This window comes from Haliotis rubra, unplaced genomic scaffold, assembly GCF_003918875.1.
Source record: "Haliotis rubra isolate DU_JTF1 unplaced genomic scaffold, ASM391887v1 Scf289, whole genome shotgun sequence".
NCBI lineage: Eukaryota > Metazoa > Mollusca > Gastropoda > Lepetellida > Haliotidae > Haliotis > Haliotis rubra.
The window spans coordinates 1,147,808-1,164,292 of record NW_025766956.1 but is presented as its reverse complement, the minus strand read 5'-3'; the positions used below and the strand labels follow the sequence as shown (position 1 = coordinate 1,164,292).

The 16,485-nt window shown below is 39.2% G+C and overlaps 1 protein-coding gene across 1 annotated transcript in view; it reads left to right on the top strand.

Annotated features, from left to right (window-relative positions):
- The window catches only part of LOC124281748, a 143,649-nt gene that overhangs the window by 27,139 nt on the left and 100,025 nt on the right, over positions 1 to 16,485 (top strand). Inside the window, exon 9 of the mRNA XM_046717723.1 lies at positions 3,627 to 3,911. Within this exon, the coding sequence (XP_046573679.1) occupies positions 3,627 to 3,911 (285 nt within the window). The remainder of the gene's footprint in view (positions 1 to 3,626; positions 3,912 to 16,485) is intronic.

Genomic DNA, 16,485 nt, shown 5'->3' with positions numbered 1-16,485 from the left:
ATGAATTTAATAAATACAATTTACTCAAATGCATTTCACGTTAACCATGTCATTGGCCCCAAATATATTTCTGACATACACTGTCCGGCATACTGAAAAGAAACACGTTTAGTGATAAAACTGCACTGATTGTCAAAAATATATTACAGGTAAAGAAAGGTACTCATACGTTTTCGAATTGACCCATGGGTTTCACACATTGTACCCATGTGGTGAATCGGACCCGGGTCTTCGGCGTGACGATAAGACTCTTTAACCACAGGGCTACCCCACGGTGCCCATGTGTAACACAAGTTCAACTCCATCAATTGCAAGTATGACCTACTCTGCTGCAGTCACTTGCTCTATAGCAACATCCTTTGTTACTCCAGCTTCAGGGATACCACTGAAGTCCCGAGTCACTCAGTCTTCATCTTGATCTCAGACTGAAAATTAACCATCACAAACATCTGACAAAGCGTCAACAAAAAAGGAACAAAATTAAAATAGGAAACAGACACTTACCGTCCCTTCACCTTCAGAGGTTCCTCTGGTGAACCTATTTGGACCTCTAGACATGGAGGTTACCCTGACCTCACAGGACAGACGGAGGAATAGATCTGAGAGAGGACTTAAATGAGATACAATTACAGGGGAAAATATATGTAAAAAACTCAAAAATGTAAAAATACAGATACCTTTAATTTACTACTGTATAGTTTTATCACACACTTTATCCTCCTTTAGGGGCGGAGGGGTAGCCAAATGGTTAAAGCGTTGGCTCGTCACGCCGAAGACCGGGGTTCGAATCCCAAAATGGGTACAATGTGTGAAGCCCATATCTGGTGTCCCCCGCCGTGATGTTGCTGGAATATTGCTAAAAGCGGCGTAAAACCATACTCAGTCAGTCAGTTATCCTCCTTTATCCTGTATGTGCTTCCATTTAGTACGGAAGGGTATCATACACAAGCCTGTGTCTCTTAATTCAAATTTCAAACTGCTGCTGTCTGTCTGACTCTTGTACATTCCTTCTTCTGATAGTCGACAGTCAGATCTTCACAATTTGTAAGATCAGATTCCACTTCCATATATTATCATGGGTGATCTTAACGGACACGCTTTGGGGAAGTGCCAATGCAAATGATAAAGGGAAAACCCTGAGGAATGTATAACCTATGTTTCTAAAATAAATCTCCAAATATAGCTGTATAACAAAAGGGATGACTTCAACTTTCCAATAGTCAACTTTGTTTTTATGTCTAGTAATATTTCCAACAGGTCCAGCCTTTGGTATTTACATTTCACAACTTTTGAGGTACAATCGAGCGTGCTCTGTTTGTCAGGATTTCAAAGAGCGTCATACCACTCTTCCTCAGAAGTTGTTTGATTAAGGCTACAGCATTCGTTGCGTCACTAAAGCTTTCAAAATGGTTTATGGTCGACAAATGTCCAAATTTGACGCATCAGTGACAAAACTGATGTCCGATGCAATTGCCAATTTGACTTATATATAATACATTATTTCAGGTGAACAAATTAGACTTAGCATATGTTTATGACGGGTGCCACCAGTGGGGGAGGATACGCTCACCGTTTCGCGAACACCTGGTATCATCACTATTTCATAATGATTCATAAACACATGCTCTGTCATCGTATCGCATGGTGACAATCACTGGATTGTCTGGTTCAGACCCGATTTGTTTACAAACAACATCATAAGCTGTAATACAGCTGAAACAAATATCTGCTCATGAGTTAGTCACAATTGTACAATCAACAATCTGTACAATCTTTTGGCAGAGATTTCATATGAATTTGGAAAGAGTTTTGTCGCTTCTATTATGATGATGACATCCCAATATTTACATCCAGCCACTGGGACATCATCCTTGATAATCTCCAGGGTATATGTTACGATAAATCTCCACTATATATACCCAGGATGCAAGGATGTAATAAAATGATCGGGCTGAGCCATAGATACATCCTCTGCAAAGAATATATGCCGCATAAAGACCCAGAACTCACATCAAAGTTTTTGGGTGTTATATTAGACTCCCATTTATCATTTAAAGCTAAATGCCTGAAGGCTCTCGATTTGTTGAAAGTCGTTTCCAATTCAAAGTGGCGAGTACACTTATATAGATCACTGGTCCGATTGATTATGGCTCTATCTGTTTGTGTGATTGAGCTTGTAAAAGCAGCCTTAAACTACTTGATTTTATCCGTCACCAAGGTCTCAGATTTTGTCTTGGATTTATCCGAACTTCTCCTATTGGTAGTCTTTACACCGAGGCCGATACGCCATCTTTGAAACATTGCGGTATCATATATTCTAATGAGTCTAACAATTGTGTTTTTAAACCTCTTTGTCAGAATCTCTATAATAGAACATCTTCACTTGTTCCACCTCCAAACCTCTTCTTTCTGCTGCCAGCATTTCCTTGGGAAATATAACCCCTTTCCGCCTGTTTTCTTCTCCTCCTTGGCAATTGGTGAGACCACTCACTCACTCACTCACTCACAGTGGTCCTTTTAAAGCTACGTTTACACCAAATGTAACCTGTTTTCTGAGGATAGGCAACACTGGGTATCATGTCGATTTTATTTTCATTAAAATGGATGATATGGTTAGAGAATAGTGTGTGATTGGATTCATCATTAAAACATCGGGGTCAGCTCAGTAGGTAGTCACCATCTCTTGATGTTGTATTCACATATTTCCTGAGTAAAGACGAAAATATATTCTCCTTTCGTAAGTGAAGTACGTTCTCAATTCCATGTCTTCTTTTTGAAAGCAGCACCTTAAATACAACACACGCTATAAGGAGATCAGGAGGTCAGGGATTAAGAGTCGGATAATCACCGTGTACGTGCAGACGTATGTGCAGTAATATATGTATGTATATTGACGATAGGGATTATCGACGAGTGAGTGAGTGAGTGAGTGAATATGTAACGTCACATCGGCAATATCTCAGCCATATCGTGACGAAAACAATTTATAAAATAAATAGTGAAAATACTTTCAACCTGTCAACGATGGACAGTAAAAATACTAAAGAATCACAGTTATGAATATAAAACTAGCGAGCAAAGCTAAAACATTCCAATTAAAGAAGACAATACAGTATAAAAGACAGGCTATAGATCGCCAACAGCTGAAGGTAGATCACCATACTAGGAACCATGGGGACTTACATTACTTTTGCTACCTGCATGGACCCTAGGTGGATTTACACCATCCCTTCAGCCGATGGCGATTGTAGGAAAATGTAGCCGGCAGGTAAAAGAACAAAGATACTACGTTTAAAATATGGTACATTTACATTTTACTTTGAAAGTTTTGGGACTTACGTTCCCTCTCAGGAGGACAATACTTTTACAGTACTTTAACCCCCTTTTAGGGTACAGACACTAACAATCCAAGTTACTAATCTAAATTAGCAATCTTTAAAATATATCTATTTACAAATATTCATCAAACAAATCAAGTTCTTTTAAAAAATCAATAATTAAATGATAATTAACATTTGTAAAAAGATCCTTCATTGTTTTTACATTGAAATATTAATCCCCTATGATGGGTTTATCGACTTTGTTAGTTTGCTTTGAATTTTCAATGAAAATATGTGCACTTTCAGCTAGCCCGCTAAAACCAGTCATCACAGGTGCACCATCTATAGGAACACGTAATATTGTCATCAGCTGGACCAGTACCGATGTCACTGGAGGGTACACATCCAGCTATACAGTAACGTGGTCTCCAGGATCTCCAGGGTCTCCAGGGTCTGCTGCTACAACCAGGAAGAGCTACAACATCCAGTCCCTGTCTCCAGTAACAGCATACACTGTCACAGTTATACACACCATCACACAGCACGGCAGGAGTCAGACGATTACCTCGGACCAAAGGACATTTACAACAAGTAGCTACGTTTGATGCATTTTAGCAGTTCCAGCTTCTAGATTTATCCCGCAAGGTCACTTCTTGTACTCATAACCTGACATTGATGAGTCATTTTTAGTTAAATCTCAATAGAAAACCTTCATAGTTTACAGAAATTTGTTTGTGACTATTAAGTTGTAAACTAGGCATTCAAATCTTATTTGAACAGTCTTTAGCTAGAAACGCATCGTTCCTACATGCCTACTGACGAAAATCCATTCAATACAAAATTTGTCACTTTTATTGTGGTACATGTGAATGTTATTAAGCTGTGAGTCTTATTATGTAGTTTCAAATTCTGTTAGCTGTAACACTTTGATTTCTCAATTGTGTGTGTGTGTGTGTGTGTGCGTGCTTGCGTGCGCGCGCGCGCGCGTGTGTGTGTATGTGTGTAGTTTTGACTGTCCTCGGTGTTGGTAATGTCCTGTCGCAGTATCCCTTGTTCATTATGGTCTTTACAAAACTGTGATATTAATATTAGTATGTGGTGTAATATGTTTGTGACACACGGCCATATCTAGGCCACGTCCTATTTACAACTATACATATTTTCAAAACGAACATCCAAATCACGATTCCCATTATCATTTTGCCACCATGCAGTGTCATGTGTAAAAATAACGGAGTCTCATTAGGTTTAAGCATTATGTCGTCTATATAGGGTTGACTGAGGATGTATGCTTCATGTAAATCCAGCTAGGGTCCGTGCAGGTAGCAAAGCACTGTTTGTCCCAATGGTCCGTAGTAGTTTGGTGTTGTTGTCACGCCATACTTGTTCAGGTGTAGTTTGACCACGGTTAAACAGTGAACGTTTCAGTGATGCTTTAAACGTTTGGTGGGGGAGGATATTTACAATTTATGCATGCGTGACCAAATATTCCTCTTGCAGTTTCAGTTTTTACTTGCACCACATGTTACCTTTTTTGTTAGGTTTACACTTCACTTGCCTTTGCTAGTGTTTGTGACGACGCCACGGGTAGGTCAGGGGCAGGAAATGTTCATGTTTTACGAACACCAGGTATCATTACTCACTGACTGTGATTCACAACCACATGCTCAAGATTTAGTCACCAATGAAGGTCCAGGTTAGAATATTGATCTTCAGTAACCCATGCTTGTCGGGTGGTCAGGCTCGCTGGCTTGGTTGACACATGTCATCGGTTCCCAATTGCGCAGATCGATGCGCTTCCTGTTGATCACGTGATTGTCTGGTCCAGACTCGAATGCGGCGTAAAACTAAACTCACTCACATAGGATTTCGTTGACATCGTAAATGTGGCGGATATTGTTTTCTAGTTATGAAAGTGTATATGTCGCTTTAGTTATTGACGTAGTAGGTATAAAATCGAATATTATCTGAATTGCCTAACGTGCAAGTGAAAACATTACATAAACCTTTAGCGACAAAAACTATTGAAATTTGTTATAATCTTTAGAAATATCTAGTCCAGAGAACTATTCCAACTACACCATCAGCGTGTTTCTGAAAGCATCATTGTCATACAATGGTGATTCCTTATGTTCAGGAAAATTTGAGCGTAGGCCACCATAGTCAAACTCGGGGATGTGGAAATGTACGGACATCAACTTGTGTATATTCACAAACTATTAGCTTGCATTATATAAGACTGACACATTTAGCAATATCACATCTTTAACAAATTCTCATGCTCGCATTAGTTTATCCTTCATGTTATCACGAACGTGTATTATGGGTCATGATTGCAGACTAACAGCCTATTGACTGATTTCAGGGACAGGCTACAATGAACCCTGCTCACAACCTGGTTTGTGTTACGATGCCAATACCAACTGTTACAGTGGTAGATGTCGCTGTGATCCGGGATATTATCGAAACACAATCTGTGTCAGCAGTAAGTGGTTAATATGGCTGCCTTCTTACCTTACACGTGAACTTCGGATTGTGACTGGCTCGTTTCTAATTCCGCTCAGTGGTATTTTGATCGATTCGGATGACATTAGGCATGCATACGTCGCAACAGCAAACTGCAGTTAGGTATGCATAGTAAGATAAATGTATTGTCCACCGATGATTCATGTTGACCTGTGGATAGGTAATTATTGTTCATGTTTGTTCTTCAAACACAACGTCACAACGTATACTTCATTTAAAAATCATTTGAATTTGATTGGTTCCTCCTGAAAACCATTATCACGCATGTGGTTAATAAACAGACGGTGAGACACGTAATTCGTTCGTCACGTGTCTTCAGTACAATATCGATATCTCGTTAGTCTCGGCCATATAAAATCAGTGTCGGCACATCTTCATATGAAATAGCTTGAATGTGCTGTGTATATCTTTTATTTGTATAGTCTGAAATGGTAGAAATCTGTTAATTTAATATCTTGACATAAATTGTGTATCTCCATTACGAAATGGAGCTGATACACTTTTCAGACACTCTCAGGAACAGAGCTGTTTCTATCTGTTTTGCAATAGTTTGAGGATCGAAAGCATGAATATGTGGACCCGAAATCGCGCGGTCCAAATTATTTTCGGTGACTTCATATCAGTGCACGTGATCGGAAGTCTCTCTCTAAGTCGAAGATGGAGCAATGTAACTCTGTACTTATCAATTGCAATTATGTGGACGTCCTTGAACATTAACATGCATACACCAGCCCTATTCAACTGATCTCTTTACAGAAACATCTGCAAATAAATGATACGAGCACCCCGACACGACTCCAGACAATGTTGCACCAAACATCTAACTTCCTCAGGCTGATTGAATAAATCATAATTCTCACACATATCGAATTGTGTAATGACGAAGTTTGTTTTGTAAATTACATGTTGTCAGATATACCCGTATGTGGATCTTTGTTGTTAAATGTGACAGCAAAACATTTTGTTCGATTGTGTCTGTTAGAAACTTTATACCTGTATGAAATGGGTAAAATGAATCTTACTGATGCTTGTCAAACAGTCGGTCCTGTTGAATCTAAGTGGTGAAATCCTTCAAGATGAAATTCATGAAACATTGATGGGTTCCGTTTCTATTCATGTCAATTCAGCCAACCAACTTCGTCCTACCACTGTGACGGCCATCGTACAAAGCACAACCACCATGACAGCAACATGGACAGCCCCTTCTAACGGCGTCGTTACCGGGTACGAGGTCACGGTTACACCAGGGGACATTACTCCACTCAGTGTCGGCAGAGACAGCAGGACCACGCCCATCACAGGTCTGACACCGGGGAGAGTATACACTGTGAACGTGAAGACAAAGATTACCTACCTGCCAGGACGAGATGAGATGACTGATGCTGTATCTGCAGCGTCAAAGCGAACAAGTATGTACAGGGCACTTAGAAGTCCTTCTGTTCAATTGAAGTTGGTTGACAATGATGACATTAAATAATTGAATGTATCTGAACCAGCGTGTTTCACCTAAAGTTGAGATTGACATCCAGTGATCGAGGGATATGGATATGGATATCGGCGCTATACAAATGTATGTATGTATGTATGTATGTATGTATGTATGTATGTATGTATGTATGTATGTATGTATGTATGTATGTATGTATGTATGTATGTATGTATGTATGTATGTATGTATGCATCATGCATGCATGCATGTGTGTGTGTGTGGGGGGGGGGGGGGTATGGGGTAGTAGGTAGGTAGGTAGGTTATTGACATAACGGATATGTAGCAAACCACAAACTGAAGATGTCACCACGACTAGCAGGGATCTCAAAACACAATCCTCTTGTTCTTAGTCGCAGTCAACGTATGCTTGTCATTTGTGAGAAATACCATCAGTGAGGATGTCTCTACTTGTTATGTGCTCTTATCTTACCTTAAATCTGTTTCACAATGATAAAGGTGAGCTACAGGTTTTGTGCTATAATATATCTCTCAAATACAACTTTTCAGTTGGAGAAACAATCCCTAAGTCTTGTCCTGTAATCGGATTACCCAGTAAAACTTTTGATTCCATCATGTTTATGTGCTGCAAGTGCGTTTGTCTGTTGGGATAATTACTGAACACGTTGTTGCTGCAAAACAGTTATTCATGATAATTGATATGAATTATTCTAGAGAAAATATGCTTTAACTGTAACTTATATGTTCAATCAATGAGTGAGTAAGGCGCGTTTAATAATTATGTTTTCATACACTATTCCAGTTACATTAGAGTTTAGTCAGACTAATATGACAGAATACCTGCAGTAAAGTATGGCTCAGTTACTTTGTCGAATGCCATTGGCACGTGTGCAGACAAACCAAGAATGAAAAATCTGGAATTCGAACTCCGGTTCCTATGAGCTCAGATTCCTAATGTTGTAACGCGAATCAAAGTGCCCTGACCGAATTGCCCAACGTGATGTGTTACAACCCTTAATGTGAAAAATATTATAATAAGGTTTGCATATTAACCTTTATAAAAATATGCCCTTAATCAACACTAAGGGGATTAGTAACAAGCATAATCAGTAGAATATCCTTGGACAGCCTTTTAAACATAACATTAAAGGTTTAAACAGTTAGATTCTCACAATCTACAGTCTGTGCCGCTCTGTTAAAATATCCGAAATTGTGCAACGCTATGTTATGAACTTTGTCATTTTGAAGCCAGGGTTATTATTCTTTCAACTATCATTACGGCCAGGAAGAGTGAATGTTCATAGCATATCCTTTCTCAATGTCATTCTAGTCTTGTGGGCTGCAAGTTTCGTTTCTCTTTGAATCTTTGAATTCCATCTCGCAATCCCAACTCCTTCCCTTTCAACACATAAATAAAAATTTCCTCTGTCACCGTTTCAAAAGTAACTCTCTTATTTTTATTATTTTTTAATTTTTTATTTTTTATTTATTTTTCTTTTTTTTTTGGGGGGGGGGGGCATAATTTGGGAACCAAGTTGTATGATTGCACATGAATTTAAAACATTATTATTCCATGCACAACGTGCAGACGTGCAATTTCGTGCAGATACGCTGATTTCATGATGTGAACGTGGTCGGTGTAATTTGAAAGTTTGCATTGAAACGTGTAAGTGTGTTGCTGTGCACTTCAAAGAAAATAAGCAGTGTGAAAGTTGCTCTGATATTGACACAAGCTGAGTTAAACGTTTTGTTTTGAAAGTGGAACTTTGGAAGTTGGTACAAGACAGAGTATCGTGGCACAAGCTGTCAACATTAAGCTCTCAGTAATTAGCAGATTACACTCACGATATCGTAAGACAAATAATGTTGATAACCCGTCGATATCAAGGGAGACAACTGGCGCACCAGACCGTTTCATCAGAATCACGGCGTTACAAAATCGTGTTGAAATCTCGTACGTCACACGAGTGTCGCATCGAGTTGACCTGTGCCGTAACGACTTGACCCGAGATTCGGATAACCGATGACGTCACTAACGATTTGATTGGATGACAATTCTTTTCCGCAACCTTGTTATGAAACCGGTTTCGGTTTGAAAGCATAGAAATAACAAAAATACTCTTGTTTGTCAATTTTATGCAGGTAAGACGTGGGTAATAAATACAATAATACACTCTGTCTCATTACACACGAATTATACGAAACCTGAGACCTTGTGTAGTATTCTCCATTTATGAGCTGAACGGTGAACATAGGCCTGTAGTGAGTGGACGGGTGTTAAACATTAGGTGGCGACTAAATGCTCAAGGGGGTTATGGTAAGACGTTTCTAAATCTATGACCATATATGGAAATATGCGGGGAAAGCATGTACCTATTTTACTCACCTTGGATCTGCAAATATTTGTATTGTTATATCAAGATTGGGACATGATATATTTCATCTGTTTTTTACGCTTAAGCTTTTGATAAGATAAATGTCGTCTCTAGAATATTGCCATCATTGCAGAGCCGGCTTCTAACGTTGGCCTGGACATGCGCAGAACCAACAGGACAGCTCCAGACATCACCATTGTGTTCGCCAAGGCTACAGGGGATGCAGACAGGTACATTGTGACACTCAGAGGACGGGATGGAGATACATACAACCAACGGCATGAACCTCCCAACACTGGGCAGGGTCCCATCTCTGTCATCTTCACTGGTGTTGTCCCAGCTGTATCGTACAACCTGTACATACTAACACAGAGTGGGAACCTCCAGAGTTTACCCTATACCACTGTGATACGAGTACTGTCAACTCGTGAGTAAAGTAAAACCCTCCACATTTTGTATTGTAACATTTCGTCTTTAAATACTGTAAAATTTTGAACTGAATATTCAATACACTATTAAACTGAAGTGCAGATGCTTAAGTTATATAACTATGACTCACATGAATAGTTTGTGTTCATAACATTATGATATATTATGATGATTTGTGTTAGCACATCTTACCATTCAGACCACATTTATCAATCATTATGCCATTGTCCACCTATGTCAGTCTGTTTAAACGTTTAGCACGTGTATGTATTTCAATTCTTTAGCAATTTCATGCAGGTTACATAAAAAAGGAACTCCTATTTCAGAATACACATTTAATAATACAGAGGTATTCTTCTGCATCTCATATGAGATATTGTTTTCTTTATACAAATCTTTAAACAGCATCAGCCGCGTTTATAGACGCCAAAAAAAAATTTAGAATTTGAAACTGAATTCCCGTCAAAAAATAGTCTGCCTTATAGGTTTGGAATACTACAAGATCTCTAGTGTTCACAAGTTATTGTGTCTTCAGCTGCCGGAAGAGTTACCAATCTGAAGTCGTTTGACAACACGTCCCGCTCTGTTGCTGTGGAATGGAGCAGACCAGTCAACCCGAACGGGCAGATCTTTGAATACATTGTCGACGTGAGGACGGGTGGTCCCTCAGTCTGTGTGAAGCGGGTCATCATCAACTGCACTGAATGTAGCAGAAATGTGGTAAACGTTGCAAAATTACTTTGAAATAGTTCTAAGACTTCGTTTTGTCTGGTCTCCGGGAGAATATGTTGCCCATAGCAGAGTCCATCATTTTCTTAGCGTCACGGTGTGTTGTTTCATACCCTCAAATAACTATCAAGTGGGAAATACACGCAACGAATTCTAAACGTTGACAACACATCTGGACTCAGTAAATTTCTGATATATCAGCTATGTTCGTATTGTCGTTTTCACAGACAGAGATGGAGACCGAATGTGTCCCAACCATGACTGTTGCAATAACCCAGACTGCCATTGAAAACGCTGCCCATGTCATACAGCACAAAATAACAGGATTGAATCCAGATACTCCCTACACCATAGACGTAGTAGCTGTCAATGAAGAGGGGCCAGGAACAACCGGCCGAATACATATACACACACCCGGGGAAGGTGAGACAAATAGTGTAATAACATATACCCATTAGTTAAATCGCTATATAATTTTCCTAAAGCCTAGTAACCAGCGCTATTTTATAATGTTTCTTAAAGTAAACATGTACTTATCAACGTTCCTATAGATGACATATTTCGGTATATTCTAGTGAAGCATTTGATTTCAGACATGTGTACTACAAAACCTTTTTGTGTAGTTATGAATTAATTTCATCCATTGAGCAAAGAATAATATGCTTTTTAACTTTCTACAGTAATAACTAATAAAGTTATTATCGAAACTCACTTTTTACGTATGTTTTGTATTTCATAACAGGTTTTACCATTTGCATTGTACAAAGGGACAATTACTTTAAACGCCTCTCTGGTTTACGATTCTTTGTTTTAATACACATGTATTTGTCAGAAAGTACAGCGAGGATTCATAATAATTCCTGAGACAAGGCAAAACACACAACTAACGACCTCGGCAGTACATGTCTATTCACGCTGTAGGCTACACCAAGACCCTGACTAGTTTAGTCAAAATATATGACATCAAGTGTTATGTTTGTGAATTATTTGTAAGAAATGTGAATATTGTAGTTTTCCTCAGTATTTCTGTGGCGTTTGACCCATGCAAACGACCTTTTGACATTGTTAGATGGGTTGTTGGTGCAGTGATGTGTTTAATATTCCGTAGAAATAATAAACAACAATAATGAACAATAATCTCCAACGAATTTGGAAGTGATGATGATTTTTATGGAGAAGCATATTCGTCGCAGTCCTGTCAAAACCTCGTAAGTCGGCATTTTGCCAAAGTTTATTTTAGATGAAAAATACGTTCATCTAGTAACAATGCATTTTCTGTCAAATTCTCATAACAATCCTCTAATAGAATTCCAAGATATGGGGCTCGTACAACTATTTTTCAAAAGCACCTATCTTATTGGTCCCCCCAAATTGGCATGAAAAACCTCGTAAGTTTCAGCGCTACCATTTTGTGAAGATGTGTTTCGATGCTTATCCACACTACTACAGTGGTAGGGTGCTCGAAATACCACCTATTTTATGTAATTCATTAAATGCTGTGAAACACACATAAAACAACGATTTTTGACATAACTGAAATCTGGATAACTGACCATGTATGTTTTTTCACGTCACCTCTAGGTTATAACATATGATCCTTGATACTTGTGTTGTATCTAATACCGAAACTGCCATTGAGCAGGCATTGTATTTGATGACTTTTTTCAAGTCATGTGAAACACAAGGAAGAAGCCAGAACTGAAAAGGATTTTGACAAACAGAAAGCAACCAAAGGTGAAGTTCTCACTGTGTATCTACAATCTGTGTTGATTGCTCCATTACTGAATGACAGTGCATTGTGGTATAAAACCAAGTTGTCCTGTCACAACTTTAACATCTTTGATCTTGCTTCAAATGTCATGTAACACGTCTGGCATGAAGGTCACGGGAAGCTAGTTGTTCCTGTGTTTTCCTCCTACATCCCAGATTACATCAAAAGAATAGATTCTCCAGGTGACACAGTCACACAATTCAGTGACGACTATGCATATATACGTGGTGGCGCGTGGTCCTGTGCATAGAGCTTAGGTCAGAAATCAGTTGAAGTTAAGCAAAGTTGAGCTCGGAGAGTCCTTGGAATGGTCACCGTGTTTGGCATCTTGACTCCTGAGAGTTTCTAGGACTTCAGTCCTGCCCCACAAAGAAGCATATGTGATACAAGTGGTGTCACGTGAGGCAAGTGAGTTTGTTCTAAATTGCCTCTGTTCACCCAGCAGAAAATGGGTACCCGTTGGGATAAAGTCATACCACTATAACCGTCTAGCGCCTAACTGGCAGCTTGGCTTATCCGGGATAATAATGTTGTGCTGTTTGTACTTAAAGTACCCTCATCATTATTATTTATATCAAAACAGAAATGCAACTCTGGCCAATGCATTGCTGAGCCTAGCATCTGAGAAGCAGGTGACTAGTGAGCGGGTGAGTTTAGATTTTAAGTCAAGCAAGTGACTATCATCCAGAAGTACATTGGAGATCACACTCACATGGAGTGCGACTCAGTCACAATGTCACCCAGCGACCTATGCGGCACAGGTCTACCTATACCCCAGCTGATTACGTTAATGTTATTAAAAATGTCAGTGATAACAAGCCATATGTAGTCAAGTTTCTTATTTATAACTTCGTCAAAGACTCCTCTCCTTGTTTCATGTATACTTCTATCAGACCCAGTAACAAAGGTGGACATGCATAAGTCACTGGCATCAAATACTGAAGCCAAGGTGTGATTTTCTTCATGCCGAATCACACTGATGACTGGCAAGAACTACATCGTAGACCACAGGCAGGGAAGCAGGAAAAAACAATCGCAAACTTTTTTAACAACCACTGAACATCAAGGAACCAAAGTACAATCATCTTCAGGAACTCAAATTTCTTATGCCGTCCGAGTAGCATCTGTCCTATAATGCTGCTCTGCCTACTCTTGAGAAATAACATTCTCACGCAAATCGCAAAACTGTAAGAGACTCATTTCGTATAACAGACAGTTTGGTTGAAGTAGTGTCAAACTGTATGTTTTTCAGCTGATATTGCAATATGTTCATAATTCAGAATGTAGCACTGGGAAGAGGGAACCTGTTTTATGTTACAAATAGTTAGGTTACAAAGGCAATTCATGGGTGTTTTATTCATTGTAAGGAGTTTGTCAGAGGCCAATATGAGAGGCATATAACTGATGTAATATGGTCACTAGACCATATGTCCTAACGGTTCATTCCTATTTGTTCTGTCAGTTATCAGACTGCATACAAGTACAGGGGTTTTGCCAAATAGTTTGCTAAGACAGAAGTAATCAGAGTTGATAACGAACATCTGTTACAATTCTTTCCATTCTTCATATTTAAGTTACAAAGGTTTTGTTGCAATATTTGCTCATTCTAAGGCGTTTGACTGTATGGTCAGTACAGGTACAGGGCCCCGTTGTGTGAGACATCTTTAATGAATAGGACCCACTACAATTAATTACGGTACAGCAGTCAGGAATAAGTGGTCCATTTAGTATTTCTTACACCGCTAAAACATATCATGCAAATGGGCCTTGGGCCATATAATGATCTTTTGTTGTTTAAACGTTGTATTTGATAATGCAATAGAGACATACATCAGACTGTCTCTTCTTCCTGTTTATTTGTTAACTTGAATACATTTAAGTGGCATTACCTGTTTTACAAAATATTCGTTTTAATAACAGACTTGATGCAAAACCTCGTATTTTTTATCCAGGCCTAACCCTTTGGAATTAAGATGCCAAACATATTTGGTTTCCCTGCAAATAATGATGCAAAGTTATGGTTAAAAACTCATCGTGTTAAGTCTGTCCGTAAAAAAATGAAAGAGTATTTTTCGATTATATAAAAACTTCATAAAAGTCAGACACAAGATTTTGATAGCACTGCGACGAATTATAAAAAGCGAATGGCCCCTTCCCCTAATATGTATGTACAAAGTACGTGACCCCTCATGCATGTCATGTACCAAATTGCGGAGCTCCTCCCTTGTAGATGTGTCCAAAATGTATGACCCCGCGACCCCCTCCCCCAGAACAAAATGAGTGAAGACCCCTTAAAATGATCATCAACCCACCCTCATCCCGACCCCCAACCCCAACCCCAACCCCAACCCCAACCCCAACCCCAGGTATAAATTGTGAACGGTTCCTAAAAATGAAGCACCCGAATGTTATTCACGTTAGAAATATGACCCAAATGCCTGAATGTAAGAAAATGGAACGGACCACGGTTTCGTGAAGGTTTTTAACAAATTGTTAACTTGCCGATTTATATAAATACTTCAGTATTTCTGCATAAATAACAACTGTATTTCAGGCGCAGGTGACCCTACGAACTTCAAGGCACAGAGCAGGTCTTCAAGCGAGATAACTCTGGCATGGGATCCTCCACAACCCCGACCTGGTGTCACTCAGTACAACCTAACTGTGTATGAAAAACGGGAAGACAGCGAGGGTTACGACACTCTGAAGTTCATAGCAATTTCAGGTGTGTTTGTCGTGTGTTTTGTTTTGTTTTTGTTTTGTTTTTTATTTGTATTTGATAAATGCTGCTTATTTTACTACAATGGAACTTATAAACCTGAAGTGGTGATGACAATGTAATATGCTGCACAACCATACTGTACGGTACTTAAGCTGAGGGGGAAACGTCATGCTTTTTTATAGATATCATATATTAATGATTCACATTCCCATTACATGATTCCTTTAGTAGGGGCATCATAGAGGGTCTACTCTCTGTAGGAACGTGATAAGAGGTTGTAAGATACCGACCTGTATGGTAATGTGACGGATAACTATCACTATACAGAAGTCGACTATACATGTACCATGCTGAACTAAGGATCATATATAAAACAAATAGCCTCAATGTGCATACTCTACTTGAATTCATCTGGTGTGAATATAAACTTTTCTAAGCACATGTATGACTCGCTTAACATTTTGAGGCATGTTTGATTGTGCAGTAACCCCGCAGCTGAGGCTATACACGACGCCACCAATATACATTGACTTCGAGGCATTCTATCACTTGCAATGTTTTATTATCTAAACAGAAACCTACATGGGAGCTTTATTTGTGTGTCAATACTACTGCTGTATGAAGTGAAATGAATATGTTTAACTGTGTTGGAAAATTAGTATATCAATTCACTTGAACACAGTGGCAAAATCCTAACAATCTTATTATGTTGAAAGAGCTTGACGACTTCATAAAATATACCTTTCCTCCTGAAGCTGATAAGAGTTAGCTCTCTTCTGTTACTAACGGTATTTTATGAAAGTGACTTCTATACATAGTTTGGGGCGGTGGGATAGCCTAGTGGTTAAAGCGTTCGGTCGTCACGCCGAAGACCCGGGTTCGATTCCCTACATGGGTACAATGTGTGAAGCCCATTGCTGATGTCCCCCTCCGTGGTATTGCTGGAATATCGCTAAAAGCGGCGTAAAACCATACTCACTCACTCACTCTATCCATAGCTTAAGGTTAAAATAGGGTGGTAATGAAACTGATATTGCCTGCGGCGTTAGGCAACAAACACATAAATGGTATGGGTGGTGGAAGTGACAGGTTATCCTGGTAGGACAAAGCATGCTTATTCAGTCTGTGACCACCAGGCCTCCTATAATGTTTACAGCTATTTTTCT